The following is a 15,372-nucleotide window of genomic DNA, read 5'->3' as shown; positions in this document are numbered from 1 at the left end:
TTGGCTACACAGGTGCCGTCTTAATATATCCACAAACGCGCGTTGGATATGAGATATGAAAAAAATTTGTAGGTTCAGGCCTAGCAGCCCATACTAGGCTAGTTACGTCGCTTAGGTCGTATTTTACAGTTATAGTCTACGAGGGTGTAGGCGAGCTTCACACCGGCTACTTCTTAATCGAGATGAAAAAGCGTTAAGCTTGAGAAGCGCCTCTCCTTATCAATGCTCATTTGCAAACAGTCCTATTGCTGCAACATGCTTACGACAATGGCTTTAAATATAAAAATTTTGTACGTTTGCTAGAATTGGATGCGAATGGTTTGCTTTAGGCTCCCTTTCATAGCTTTCCATAGTCCAGTCCCTGAACTCTCTCTTCCGCGCGCCCTTTATAGGAGTTGAACCATAGTTAATATAGGGAAATGGTTAGGAAGCCCGGCAAACATCAAAGGAGCAAACAAAGAGGGCAAGATTTATGTTGGAAGGTCCACGACCCTGCACATCTTTTGTTTTGCGCTCATACACTATGCATGAATTACGTAATCGCAATGTTTTTATTGGTTAGTTACATGAACACACGTAACCACCTATTGTATTTTGTCAGGTTTTGTGCAGGGTCTACCCCCAAAATAGCGAACAAAAACATACAACAAAGAACTTTGTCGGGATTCTTAACCATTTCCCTCTATTAACTATGGCTGAACCCAGGCGCGCGAAGAGAGAGTCCAGGATAACTTATTTTGGGGGGAAAACTGGCGCATGCGCATGCAAGTTGTCCTGGACTCTCTCTTTGCTCTCTCTCTTGTTTACTTGTGTGTGTTTTTTTATTTTTTTTTTATTTTTTTTTTTAAATATATTTTTTTATTTTTTATTTTATAAACAAACAATTATTAAGTATCACCTGTTGTTGATATGAGCATATAATGTAAGAGTTTGTACGTTTTGTTTGAAATAAAACAAAGCATTCTTTGGAATTCAAGTGGCATTTTTTAAAGAAATCGGGCATTATTTTTGCATTTTTTGGCTTTATGCGAGAATTTCTAGTAGCATTAAATGCCAGTTTTACTAGCATAATCGAGAAAGGCCTACCCATAAACCCTTTGCTACCCTCTAGACTCAGAAGACATAAGGGGCAGTATGTATAGATCATGATATTTTTTTTATTCTACCGCCTTGAGAACAGTTAAATGAGAAATTACGAAATGAGAATTTAAAAATGGGGTTTGAGCAAAAGTTTGAATGGGCTCACTTGCTTGCCCACCGGTCCCCCAAATCGGTCCCCGACCAGACCAGGAAGGCAGGGATACCACGTGACCTACAGAAACGAGAGCTCTTCGGACGTATATATGGATAAAATGTAAGCCACAGAAACGATTTCTTCGCACAGTCAGGACAAAAGGGGAAAGATGTAGAGACAGACAAGCTGTAAAAAGCTTGATAGCGGTTGATAACAAAGACGAACGGGATAGAAGCGAGGTAAGCTAAACTTCAGTGTTATTTTGTTGTTTGTAGGCATGTAAGCTCACTTCGGAATGATTTTCAATAATGTTATTTGTACATTCTAAAATTGGTTCGAGAATTTGACATTTTGAGAAATCGGGGTAAAATTGCAAAGTGTGACTGAGTTAAGCACTAACGACTAACTTTTGCTTTGTTCAAGAATGATCGAGCTTCGAGCAATCGATCGAGATTTCACAGTTGCAGTAGAATAGAGGTGTTCACGATTGTAATTGCATGACGGGTAATCAGGGCAAGATGGTGGGAAATTCAAAGGATTGTATGAGGCCTTCCAAGGTGTAAAAGGGACAAGCGACATGACCCTGAAAAGTGGTGACACAGGGACTTCTTAAGGACGTTCGCACTAAAATTTTCTACTTAATAGATTTCTTTATTTTTTTGTTGCTGCAGTCAGATAATGAGTTACTTGTGTCAGAAATGCAAAGGTGGGGTAACAGACTTCGTTTCAGAGAAAAAGCGTGTGGAAAACTACCCAGATTTTAAAAAATTGGCTTACGGTAATTCAGCATGGTTTACATGGTTTATAGTTAAAAATATTGAAGAGGAGTAAACGGAGGCTAAGGATCTTAGTCACATTTTGTAGAAGTGCATCTGTTGCATAAATAATTCCTAGTTTTGCCATCTTTTTTGTAAAACTTAACCCTGGAAAAACGAATTTGAAACTGTCGTACCGCAAAAAGGAAAGCTCAAACAATGGAATTCGAACTGTCAGTGTGACAAACTTCCACTTGATAGATTTTTTTCATTTTCTCACAAAACGTAGATATTAATTAAAGGGAAACAAGGGTGTATAAACATTTTACCTTAAATGAAAGTTCATACGATAAAATTACCCCCCCCCCCCCCCCCCCCCCAAACCCCCCCCCCCCCCCCCCCTTTTTTTTTATATTTTTTTTAACGCTTTTTTTTCAAAAAAAAAAATTAATTAAAAAAAAAATTTTTTTGGGCCCAAAATTTTAAAAACCCCCCCCCAAAACGCCCCCCCCAAAACCCCCCACGAGGGGGAAAAATTTAATAAGCGCCGCAAATACCGTAAATACGGTACTGAAAACAGTAATTTTTTGCTTTGACATCCAATTTGTTGCCAATAATTGGACAGCAAAATAGTCATTTTGCTGCCGTGAGCGGCCATCTTTTTCCCCATCATGCAAGCGAGGCTATGACGTTTCATTAGTCAAGGATTTAGTGGGAGCAGCGACATGAACAGCAAAAGCAAGTCGCGAATGTGCCAGAAATTAAGTCAAATGGAGCTATAAGCCTGCTTATACTCAAGCCATAACACAACATGTCCTTGGAAAAAGAAGTTGAATTGAGTCTTCTCATCACAATCAACCAGAAATAGTGGAAACCGACGCCAATGGCCCTACACAATAACATCTTGGTAATAGCGACCAGTGTAGCTTCAATAATTTCCAAGGTTAGCCTACAAAAACAGATAGTATTTGTTACCAGGAGATGGACCAGGGATGGACACTCTCTCCTCCGCAGAGGCCCAGAGAGGTTTTCGGTGGGGAGAGTCCGCTGTTCCAAAAGAATGCAGACGAAATAAAACGGCCAGAGCGGCCATGGGAGCCTCTGCCAGATGTCACACCCATTACTGAACACCAATTACGCGATGCACGACAAGCAGAGTCAACAAGAACGCATTCAGATGCCGGCGTGGAAATTAATGTGGAAAAGTTTAATTTTGCACAAAGATTGTAGTTTTATTAAATCTGTTTTGTTGTGTGGCGAACAACAAATTCAACAAGCAAAGGATTCGATTTGGAAACTTCTGGCAGCTGAAACTTCTATAAACGGATTAATTCTTTCCTGAAAGAGAAGAGAACAAGTAGGTTTGTTTTGAAGAATGTTAAATTCAGATACGAATGAACAGATTCTCAGGTGGGCATTCGATTGCGAAGTTTCAAATCTTTGCCGTACGAACTAATTAAACCAATCGAAATATAAGCCTAAATTCTGTTTCTTCCTAAACAGCTGCTTAAACTTGTTTTAATTAGAAACTATGCACACACTCATCTCACCTGCATTTTCAGAACTGTACGAAATAATGCTTGCTTTGTGGTTGTGTTACTCGATCAAACGATCAAAGACATTAATTACTGGTAAATATTTAAAGCGAACTGCAACCTGTAGGAAATTAAACACGAAAGGCACGAAATACAAGAAGTATATTTACCATCAACAGATATCTCCTTGAGTGGGAAGTCAAGCTATTTGAAGTTTTTCCCAACTCACGTTTGACCTCCATAGAACAACAAACTTCCCACACGACTCCCCACAAGTTTCAGGGGGGATTCGGATACAAAGATTTTTGTTTTCTTCAGAAAATATGAAAACTTTTCGAAGAATTAACGGTCCCTACTTGAAGTAACAAACTTTCGGCTGATTTTTGCCAAGTTTCAAGCTGCCAAAGTCGGCGAGGACTTAGAAATTCGTCAATGTACCAGAAAACGGCCAGGATGTTCGAGAAAACGACAAGCTTCTGGCAGAGGTTCCCCGCGAAGTGGATCTCGATCTTTTGCGCCTGCACTCACCTTGCCCAGTGGATTTTTACAACTAACGCCCCATCAGGAACCTCTGCGGAGGAGAGAGGGATGGACATTCTGGGTTTAATACTGTTTGGTCCTCGAAGGTTTTAATTAAACCCTTCAAACTTTTTGAACTTTTACTCAAAAATAAACATTTTAATACATCTAGATACTTTATGAAACCTGCACGCAAGCAACTTGTTTTAATTTGTAGGAGACAACTCGAGAAAAAAATTAAAATATTGCAATTTTTCTTTCAGTGGTAAAATAATCAATAAATTGCTTTGCGACGTAAAACAACTTTTTAGACAACTGCATGCGATGCGAGACAAAAACTACGCCAATTTTGATTCTTGGCATTGTCTCGAGTTGTCGCCGAAGCCTATTAAATATTTTTAATGTCAGAACCTGTGAAAGGTGACTGTGAAAGGTGACTCATCCCTTAGTTTTTGTGTCTGTTGCTACAGCAAGCATCCAGGAAGCTAACCATAATACTCTGGGCTTTATTAGATAATACTTTTGCACCCAAGAACTGCAATGCAACGTCATAGCCTCAATATCATTCTTAACCATTCAAAATGGCGGCCGTCTGTGTTTGAAAGTGGTAATTTTGAACGATTTCAAAGCCCTCTTTCTATAATTCAAGGCGGCGCTTCACCAAACGACAACTATTTTTGAAGTCCTGAACACATGGGCTTTCATATTTCAAGTAAAATTTTTCTAGTCCCTTGTTTCCCTCTAACAAACGTGATCTGTTAAGAAAGAAGTAGGGGTCACTGACCATTTAAGAGAGCAAATTGCGAGTGAAGCTAGCGGAACGGCAACTCATCCTATATGTTCTTAGAAATTTTACTCAGCATGCGCGCTCAAAGTATGGCATGGCATGGCGTTGTGACATGAATTACGTGCGTGAATTACAAATGACAACATTACAGCACTTAAATGTAACAACAACACAATAAACACTAAAAAGTGACAGCAAAATTAGAAAGTTGTGCATTTACCAATAGATACAAAGTGGCTAGTAAATACATATACATGTACATGTACAATAATCATCACATGAAAGTAGAACAAAGTGCAAGAAATGGCATTTTTAAGAGCTCCGGTTTCAAAATTTCCCACAGACAGGTCTTTGGCCCCATACTCCACTGACAGGGGATTATTATAATTATTCTAACTTTATTTTTCTCTACTGCAAAAATTAAGTTCCATGAAAATAGCTTTAATTTATAACAATTTTTGTACACTGGGAAAAACAATTACAGTGACATTTACAGCTGTTAGTTAGGGGACATTGGTTTTCCAAAGCATGCAGCATTGTGACACGGCTACCCCTCTTGGAAGGCCTCCTGAGTGTATGGAAATTCAGAACTACATGTAAATGACTTTTCCAAAAAGGACAGTCAACTCCCTCTAAAATGGAAACCTCTGGGACCACAACAGGGCTCGAGACTAAGGGCAGCCAAAATAGCCAAAGACTACTAAACTTTAGGTTTTGGCTACCAGGTGTAGCATTACAACTAGCCACTTTGACTAGTTAAAAACTCAGAAAAGTCAACAGTTCTTGATAGAAATCAGTAGATCTGACTGGTGAAAAACTACTTTTGGCGAGCAAAATCTGACAGCTTATTACCCATTAGAATATAGCCGCTGTATATGCGCGATGGAATTCTAGCGGGCATTATTTTTAATAGAACATAGCTGAAAACTATTAATAGAAGCCCGGTACCCCGGATGTGCGAATTGTTTGTCGAATTTCGCTGAACGACTTCGTCGACTTCGTGCATCTATTCTCTTGTTTTGTTGTTTAAATGATGCTTTAAAGCAGCAAGTTTTTATCAGAAACGTTTTACCTGCTTAGTGGAAGTAAGACAGTGCCAAAGGAAGCGACAGATGAAGAAAGAATCGCTGAAATTTGTTGTTTTTCTTTGGAGTTGTATACGCCACTATTTTGCCGTGAACTGCCCGAAATTGATTGGAAATTATTTAGCAAAACAAGCCGGACTCTAGAAACGCTTTGAGGTAAGAAACCTTTTTTAGCCACAATCTGAAGACAGAACACTCTACTTAATTCGTTCTTTTTAAATCGAGTAAGAGGCGAATTTGAAGAACTTGCTGCGAAACGAACGCATGGAAATTTTTCATTTGAGTGAAATTGAAGTATGGCTTAACCAAACTTGAATGCGGAAATATTTCAACTAGATTTGTCGGCTTTGTGAGAATCTTTTGGTAGTTGGAGAAAGGACTATAAATAGGAAATATGAATGAAATGGTATCTTGGTTTATTTATAAAGAAGCCGCCAAAGAAAAGAATAAACTAAACTTTCACTTTTACCAATGTTGCGTGCGTTTGTAAAATGCCGTGAGCGGCCGCGAGTCTTGTAAGTTCTGTGCTCTTTTTAATGAGCACTATATTCTAAACCCACAAGAAGATGGTTTTCCTATGTCCTATAAGAAAATAATGCACTTTTGAGGTATAGAAAAGCAGCTGAATAATATGAATGCCCTCGCCTGACGGCTCGGGCATCCACTAGCAGCTTTTCTAGACCTCAAGCGTGCATTATTTTCTTATAGAACATGGAAAACCATCTTCTAGTAGGTAAATAAACCAGTGAGCTAAAAAGTTAGTTTCGAGCCCTGCACAATTTTATGTCCATAATAGAGTAAGTCCGCAGTAGCGAGAGTTATCTTATGCAATTCTTCTACACACTTTCCCTGGACTGGAGAAATGGTTCTTGCAGAGAACAAGCCAAGCATATGATTTGTGTAATAATTATAAGTTAAACAAAATCTATTTAGCAAGAAGTGGCCACCCCTGTTGCGTTATTATTACATTACTTACAGCAGTTACAGGTGTATAGATTAGCTTGCTCAATCTCTTGCAGGTTAAAATATATCTTCAATTGGAAGCTTTGAATGCTCAGGTTTGCTGGATACTGACTTACTTAATTTTGCCATAAAAACTATTTACCAAAAAATGTGTAAAGAAAACTTAGAAGCTACAGCATAAAAGTTGCATTATTTTTGTTCACTTATCTGTTACTTGTTGCATCTTTAAACTCTACAAATTTGATTGTTGTCACGCTTCTCTTTCAGGATTTGTCTCCCCCCACTGTCATTGACACATCTCAAGGTGACTAGCACAAGGTAAATCAGGGATGTCCGACACACTGAGAGTAACTCTCTTGGCCAGTGAGTGGAGTTCATCTATAATGGGAGGCTTGTCAACCATAAACAGACAGCTTGCTACATTATTGGCCAAACACGAGCAAGTGGAAGTCACTCTCCTTGTCCCACAGTTTGCCTGTTCTGAAGAAGAGAAGAGAGCTGCTAGAAGCTGCAATGTTATCATTAGAGAAGCAGAGAGACGTCCAGGCTACAATGACCCATTTGACTGGCTGAGCTTTCCACCAAGAGACCTTGCCATTGACATTGTACTGGGTCATGGAGGGAAACTTGGTAAACAAGCCCAAGTCATCAGAGAGTTCCACAGCTGTAAGTGGGTGCAAGTAGTGCACACTGCGCCTGAAGAACTCGGAATGCATAAAAACTATCCCAAGGCCATTTCCAAAGGTGAAGGGAAGAATAGAACTGAAGTAGACTTGTGTAAATTGGCAAATCTTGTTGTGGCAGTTGGATCCAAGTTGACAGAGGCTTATTCCTCGTACCTGCGCTCATGTGAGAAACACCAAGATATAATCCAGCTGACTCCAGGCACATTCAGTGAATTTTCGAAAGTAAAACAAGCAACAAATGAGAGTGACAAGTTCAAGGTGTTGACCTTTGGCCGTGGTGATCCTGAAGACTTCAGTCTCAAAGGATATGACATTGCTGCTAAAGCAATAGTTGAACTGAAAGACAGATCTTATCGTCTGATCTTTGTGGGCGCACCTTATGGGAAACAGGAGGAAGTTGCAGACAACTTGCTGCAGAGTGGAATCTCTAAAGATCAGCTGATTGTCCGAAAGTTTGTGCAAAGCAAAGAAAGATTAAAAGAGTTGTTTTGCGAGGCTGATCTTGCCATCATGCCGTCAACAACAGAGGGGTTCGGATTGATCGCGCTTCAAGCCTTGTCTGCTGGTCTTCCCATTCTTGTGAGTGGTAACTCAGGTTTTGGAGGTGCACTGCGCATTTTACCAGTAGGCGAGCCACTTGTGGTGGATTCTGCTGACCCTAAAGATTGGGCCGAGGCAATCAGAGCTGTCCGTCTGAAAGACAGAGCAGAGCGACTTGAAGAGACTCAAAGGCTGCGGATGTGTTACGAAGAGAAGTAAAGGTGGGAGAAACAGTGTATAGCTTTTGTTGAAAAAATATGGTATATGGTCCATGGTAAGAATATTTGATATCATATTGTTATGTTCTACTGTCTAAAAGATTGAAAAATGTGGTTTAATTCTGCAGGTAGTGGCCTACGTACAATAAGTGCATGAAGTGAGTAGTACATGTAGGTATTAGAAAATGTGCGCCAAGACTAGAGTGAATTGAAATATTTTAAGTGAATAATTACATTTCACACTTCAAATTCATAGTCCTTCTTCTTATTGTAAAAACTTTCCCAAAAAGTGCAACAAAGACAACTCACCAGCTTACATGTACTTTTGGAGAAAACTGCGAAAAATATTCGAAATTATTAATAAGCCAAGGCAAAATAACGAAGAATTAGCACCTGTGAAATCACAGTGGAAAATACATGAATTACCAGCTCTGAGCTTGTTATCCTTTCATCGCTGTTGTTGTGTTAGCGAGAAACAAAAAATATTAATACCAGTTCCTGTCGCCGCAAAGAAGCTCACATACAGCTCACTGTAATTTTTTATGAACGGCCACTATTTTAATGACGTTTGGTGGTGTCGACTAAAACTCTACTTCCTTGGTTAAAACCCTGTTATGCTGTCAATGTCATTTTCTGTATAATTTTAACTTCAGATAAACGGTTTGGCCATATTTGTGCGATTCCAAAATGGATGCCATATTAAAACAGCACGAAGCACATGGCATGGAGATGAAGTCATTCGCCTCTGAATTTTTTTTTTTTTTTTTTTTTGGGGGGGGGGGGGGGGCAATTTGATAGCCATAGATAGATTGTCCAAAAAACTCGACTTTGAACCGAATATGAAAGCGTTCTCCTTCGTCTAGAGCACAATTAAAGTACATCGCTGCATTATTTTCTAGCCTGAGACACATGTCTGATGCAACAGTTGTTTAGCAGGGGCCTTACGATTGTGCATTCTGATTACTGACTTCTTCTCACAGACACTCTTATTGGTTTTTGATTACAGAGAATATAAAGTTACACCAGTTCAAGAAATACCAGGTCTAGAATTAAGGTGTCTTGAAACAGTTTTCACCGGATCATGCCTAACATTTTCAATCCGGTCAGTGTAACTGCAGACTGCAGACTGCAGACTGCAGACCGGGGCTAAAATGCAGACTGAGAGTAAAATGCAGACTGCAGACCAGGGGTAAAATGCGGACCGAGGGTAAAGTGACGAAATCCCAGGGGGTACTCAAAGTACATGTCGGGGGGTCCGCGGACTTTTTGCCCCAAAAAATACACAAGCCTAAATTTTGACCCAAAAAAATACCTGGCTTCAAAATTTCCAACCCAAAAAAATTCAAGACTAAAATACCTCAAGACTGATTTATTCATGTGAATGAACTGGCGATAAATAAAATTTTATGCCGGCACAAATCAGTGTTAAAATTTTACTTTTCATACAGACTTAACCTTGTGAGACTCCAATTTCAAGTCTTCTGCATCTGTTAACCGGATGAAACTGAACGGATTTTTAGCCCTTTCAGCCTGTGCTCTTCCGGAAATTAATTTTGTACGCACATGACCACGGACGTCACGTCATTTGTTTACCGCTCGCTAAACATTAAAGTTTTGGACCTTTTATTTTTTTATATAAAACATTATGGTGTTTTATTACAACGGTTAGCGAGCAAAGCCGTTTTTTATCACTTACCTGCGAAAGGGTTTAATCAGCGCCAGTTAAAAACAGTTGAAAGAGCTGTGGCCGCGGAATAATTTGATCGCTGTAACGTGATCCTTGCTGTGTCGGCATGGTAAAAAAATTATTTTTCTAAAAGATTCGTAGACCGATCAGTTTCATCCGGTTTTTAAACGTAAATGATTGTAAACTGAAGTTTAAGTGTCACAAAAATCTTTAAAATGCCTTTGCTGTTATCAAAAAGTTAAATTTGATCATATTGGCATCGGCATAAAATCTGTATTACCTGACATTTATATATATATATATATATATATTATCTGACATTTATTTATGTGATCACTCGTGCGAAGCGTTCTCTGACATACATTCCTTCGAAATTTGGAAAAATGGCTTTCTGACTCTAAACTCTATGCTTCTACGGCTCTAGGTTTACTTTCTTAACTCTACGCTTCTACGGCTCTACATTTTTCATTCTAAACTCTACACTTCTACGGCTCTACGTTTTCATTCTAAACTCGAGGCTTCTACCACCGCTCCATTTTCATTTTAAACTCTGCGGTTTTGCAACTTTAAGTTTTCATTGTAAACGCCACGCGTCTACAGCCCTATGATTGCAAACTTAACGTTACCCTTCTACAGGTCTTCATTTTTATCCTAAACTCTACGCTTCTACGGCCCTACGTACTTATTCCAACCTGTACGCTTCTCTGGGTCTACATAAAGTCTACATTTTCATTTTAAACACAACACGTCTACGGGTCTGTACAGGCCTGCAAATGATCCCGGGACCGCAAGTGACCCCAAATTGGACTGCAAATGATCCCAGTACCGGAAATGATTCGTGTAAATGATACAACGGAATACTTGGAATGGCCTGGACTTTATGAATAGTCTATGGATGTATTTTTATAAAAGACAGAAAATAACGCGCGAAATAACAAAATTAACATGCGACTATCTAAGTTCTTTATTTAGAAAACGCACCTAAAAAAACATGAATCTTCGAAGACGCCTCTGCTGTCTAACTAGCCACTTAGAATTTTTTTTTCCTGTACAACGGCTGCCTAGGTAGGTCTAGGTAGACACAAGCCTCCTTTTCCTTGGAAGCGCACAAAATTTCTATGTGCGAATTTTGGAGATTGTGACCGATTTGTAGCTTATTTTGAAACGGTTATTTGAAAACACATTTTCCTTCACTATTCGTTCTTGCAAATATTAAATGAAATACAGTAAACGGTTACAGCGTCTCTGGGTAGATTTATTTGCATACCGCACGCGTAGAGCTGTCAAATTTTGCACGTGCAAATTTCTTACTGTCAATTAATCTGTACTGAAAGCTACGCGAAAATGAAGTCAGTTTTTTAGAGAATTTTCAGTTGCCTTTAAGCTCCAGAACGTTCTGAAAATCCTGTGTCAGAATTTATTTCAGTGACTTGATAAAGACATTCAAAGAAAAAAAATAAACCACAGATTTCGAAAGAGAGTAGCTCGATAACAAGAGTCGTAGATCGATATGATAGAAATCAACAACAAAACTCGACTTTCTTCCAGACTTTTCGTCTAGACATTAGCGACCTTCAGATTTGACTACGAGTACGAGATAGAGTACGCGTACGACTTTGGAATTTCGACAGAATTATATCCCCAAACTATAACTCTTCCCTGTTGCTGACTAACACATAAATAAACGTTAGGGATAAAATTGGTGTGATAAGGGACCGTTCATTTTTTATGGGGTAGGGGGGGCTGGTGGGATTTGATAGATAGTCACTGTTATATATGATGGCCCCCCCTTTTTCAACGAAAATTTTTACCTGGCCCCCCCTCAAAATCCAAATTTTTTTCAATGACCCCCCCCCCCCCAAAAAAAAAAACAATACTCAAGTGAAATTAAAATATATCGAGCCTTGTGACTCAAGAATGTATCAGTGTACAAAAATCACAACCCCAAATAGCTGGCATTACCTCAACTGTTTATTGTGGGTGCCATCTGTTAGTATGGGTTGTCTGCATTTGTAACCAATAAGCTGTTGGGTTAGGTTAATGATGTTTGGTACATAACAAAGTAGGGGGGTCCGGGTGTATGCTCCCCCGGGAAAATTTGAATCTTCAGAACCTCAGGAATGTCATTTTGGTCATTCTGGCAAGCTTTTTTACTCTTACAGAAGCCTCTTTACAACACTTAAAAGTATAATTATTTCTAGTGACCCCCCCTTACAGTCCATATTTTTTTGGCTGACCCCCCCTTTGAAGCCAATATTTTTGGGATGGCCCCCCCTCAAATCCCACCAGCCCCCCCCCCCCCCTATCTCATAAAAAATGAACCGTCCCTAAGTGATTATAGGAAGCAAACGAATTTTGTTTGAAAACTCGTACTTGTACTCAAACTCGTACTTTTAGTCCAATCTGAAGGTAGCTGATATTTCTAATGTCGCTATGAACGCTGCGTAACAGCGTGTGAATGAATGGCTATCAGCTAAAAGCATTTCGCCGTAAATAAATCATCCCTTGATTGGAGAGAGTTCATATTTCTGTTGGTTGGATTGTTAAACTTTATGCCACGTATTAGGTTACTGATCGGTGCATATTTATCAGCTATATTGATACAGTTGTGGTTTTGAATTTACTTTAGTAAATCGTTCAAATACGGTACATTCTCTCGCGTTAATTGTTTTTCTAATTGTTGTATTATTAATAAAAAAATGGATTAAATAAATTTAAATCCCCTGTCGAAATTCTTTAGTCCACGCATATCCATCTTTTACGGTTAGGAGACTGTTTCTGGTCTGAGGATCATTTGCGGTTCAATTTGGGGATCATTTGCGGTCCCGGTATCATTTGCGGGTCGGGATCAATTGCGGGCCTGTACAGGTCTAAATTTTAATTCTTAACTAGAGCTTCTCTTCTATAACTCTACATTTATATTCTATTCTTCCTTGTGTAATACAAATGAAAATTAATTTTGCCCGTTCTCAAACCTTTGTTTTATCGTCAATATAAAATGAAGTGCTGTAAAAGCGTGCAGTTTAGAATGAAAACATACACTAAAAAAGTGTACAATTTATAAAGCGTAGACCCGCAGAAGCATACAGTTTTGTCTATGTACTTTTTACTCTACGCTTCTACAGCCCTACACTTACAAGAGTCGTAGAAGCGTAGAGTTTAGAATAAACACTGAAGAAGGGCTTGTAGAAGTGTACTCTACGCTATGTACTTAACTCTACGCTTCTACGGTTCTACGTTTTCATTCTTAACTCTACGCTTCTACGCTTCTACGCTTCTACGCTTATACGTTTTCATTTTAACCTCTACGCTTCTACGGCTGTACTTTCTATTTTTAACTCTTATTTTAAACTCGCATAATTTCCAGAGCTATACCCACTTATGGATTAGGAATCATGGAATGTGTAGAAACGTACAGCTCTACAGAAATCTCTACGCCTTTTTGGACTTTATAAAACGGGCACCAGTTGCAATAAGTACCAAGGGGGGTGGGCCGGAACAATTGGAAAAGTGGTGGCTTAAAAATTTGTGACCCACCCCTTCTTTCTGGTTCAAAACAGACTGACCCACCCCTGATAGGGGTTGAAAATAACATGACCCACCCCCTTTGCTCAAAACATTCATTATTAAGGGATCAATCATTTCTTTATCATCTGTAAGGGGTTGGAGGTTTTTGATTTGACATCAGCTTTTAAAGTGTGATTCCCTACATACACCACCCTAATTTTCCTTGATGGACACTGCGGTTCCATGTACGTCTTTTTCCATTTCTTAGCACACCAAAGAAGGATAAAATTCTCACTTCTTATAATAGTCTTTTTAAGTTTTCTACATATTTGTGTGTAAAGTCCATGGAAAAATATAGACACAAACATATGCGAAAACTGAAACAGTATGTAATATTAATTCATAAACAATTATTTATTCATAGAGTTCATATTTTTATACAGAAATTGATAACAGAAATTTACAACCACGGTCTATCATTCATATTTGCGAAGTGTTAGAGAAAAGAGTTACTAGTGAAAGCCTAAAGCCCAGAGTGAATCTACGCAGGCTGAAGAGAGACAGGCAAAACTGATTTTACGATCACAAGCCATATAGGGGGTCAGGGGGCATGCTCCCCCGGGAAATTTTTATATTTGGGCCTTCAGAAAGTGCTAGAAATTCATTTAAAACTGCTCACATTGAGAAATAAATTTATCAATTTATACTCATGATGAATACAACTGTAACAGTTTAAAGTTAGTGAATAAATAAGATGACCCACCCCCTATGTGTAGATAAAAACTACATAACCCACCCCCTTTCTGCTCCGACCACTCCCCCCCCCCCCCCCTCTACTTATTGACCAGTCGGGACTGGCAGAAGAGTGGAGACTCGCAGAAGAATGATTTCAGGGGCTGATCTTTGAAGGATTAAATTTCCATGAAACCAGAACTTGGCGATTATATCTGTAAGGAATTTTGGAAGATCTTTCTTACGAAATATTTCAATTGAAGGAAGGGTAAATAAGTCATGAATAAATAGGTAAGTTGCAATTGGCCACAAATTGCATCTGTTGCTTCCGAATTGATTAAGCAACAGTTACATGTAAGTAGACCTGTACCGAGAATGTAGGTGTTAAAGTGCCTATGAAGTAAAAAACTTTTTTGCCTTTTTTGGTAGCTCTTTATGTCTACTTTCCGAAAAGTTAAAAAAAGAATAATGTACAAGAGAGAGAAATCGGACTTTTTGCCGCCTAAAGTGCCCTCGGCAAGACAAAACAGTGGGTCTGGAGCCTGGACACGAATTTGGCTCGAATGACGTAGTTAGTGGTTCCACGGATCAGTTTACACTTAGATTTTGTTGATACACAGTGAAGTTCACTACTTCAGCTGAGATTGTTGCTGCTTTTTCGTTGATAAATCGAAATCTTGTCCGACAAGAACGATATGTTGCCATCTGCAGACTTGGCAGAGCGGGTTTCTAGCAGAAATGAATCGCACAACGAAATATCGTGACACTAAATGGACTGAAGTAGCTAGTTGGACCTGTCCAACCGCCGCAAGCCGATCAAGCGCTCTTTCACACAAGCACTGGTCGACAAGCACGATCGAACTTCGGCGAAGCAGATTCAAATGAGAAATTCCCTATAAAAAATGAATAACTAGAATTTTTATTGTTTCTAAAAGCACATACATCGACGGGCTTTGATTTTGTGAGTGGTTTCGCAGTGTCGCAATGTGCTTCGGAATTGACACGAACGCTGCTTGCCGCGCCGAGGTTGCTTGCTTGTCGAATGTGTAAATTCAGGTTACGGTACGCCTATCCCGGTGGTTATTCGGTATTATATAACGATTTGGTGATTTTAATACAAGAAG

At 39.2% G+C, this 15,372-nt stretch overlaps 1 protein-coding gene and 1 pseudogene across 2 annotated transcripts in view; both read left to right on the top strand.

Annotated features, from left to right (window-relative positions):
• The first annotated feature begins 1,380 nt into the window (after positions 1-1,380).
• Positions 1,381-8,338, top strand: LOC144664941 (D-inositol 3-phosphate glycosyltransferase-like; annotated as a pseudogene). Its single transcript, XR_013572881.1, has 2 exons — positions 1,381-1,473; positions 7,146-8,338. The product of XR_013572881.1 is annotated as a D-inositol 3-phosphate glycosyltransferase-like (transcript).
• The window catches only part of LOC144665670 (uncharacterized), a 26,898-nt gene continuing 19,770 nt past the window's right edge, over positions 8,245-15,372 (top strand). Inside the window, exon 1 of the mRNA XM_078526950.1 lies at positions 8,245-8,378. Coding sequence (XP_078383076.1) covers positions 8,369-8,378 — 10 coding nt within the window. The 5' untranslated portion in view covers positions 8,245-8,368. The remainder of the gene's footprint in view (positions 8,379-15,372) is intronic.

This window comes from Oculina patagonica, chromosome 9, assembly GCF_052425735.1.
Source record: "Oculina patagonica isolate OP01 chromosome 9, crgOcupat, whole genome shotgun sequence".
NCBI classification, from domain to species: domain Eukaryota; kingdom Metazoa; phylum Cnidaria; class Anthozoa; order Scleractinia; family Oculinidae; genus Oculina; species Oculina patagonica.
The sequence above is the reverse complement of the archived record's forward strand: the minus strand, read 5'-3'. Positions and strand labels throughout refer to the sequence as shown.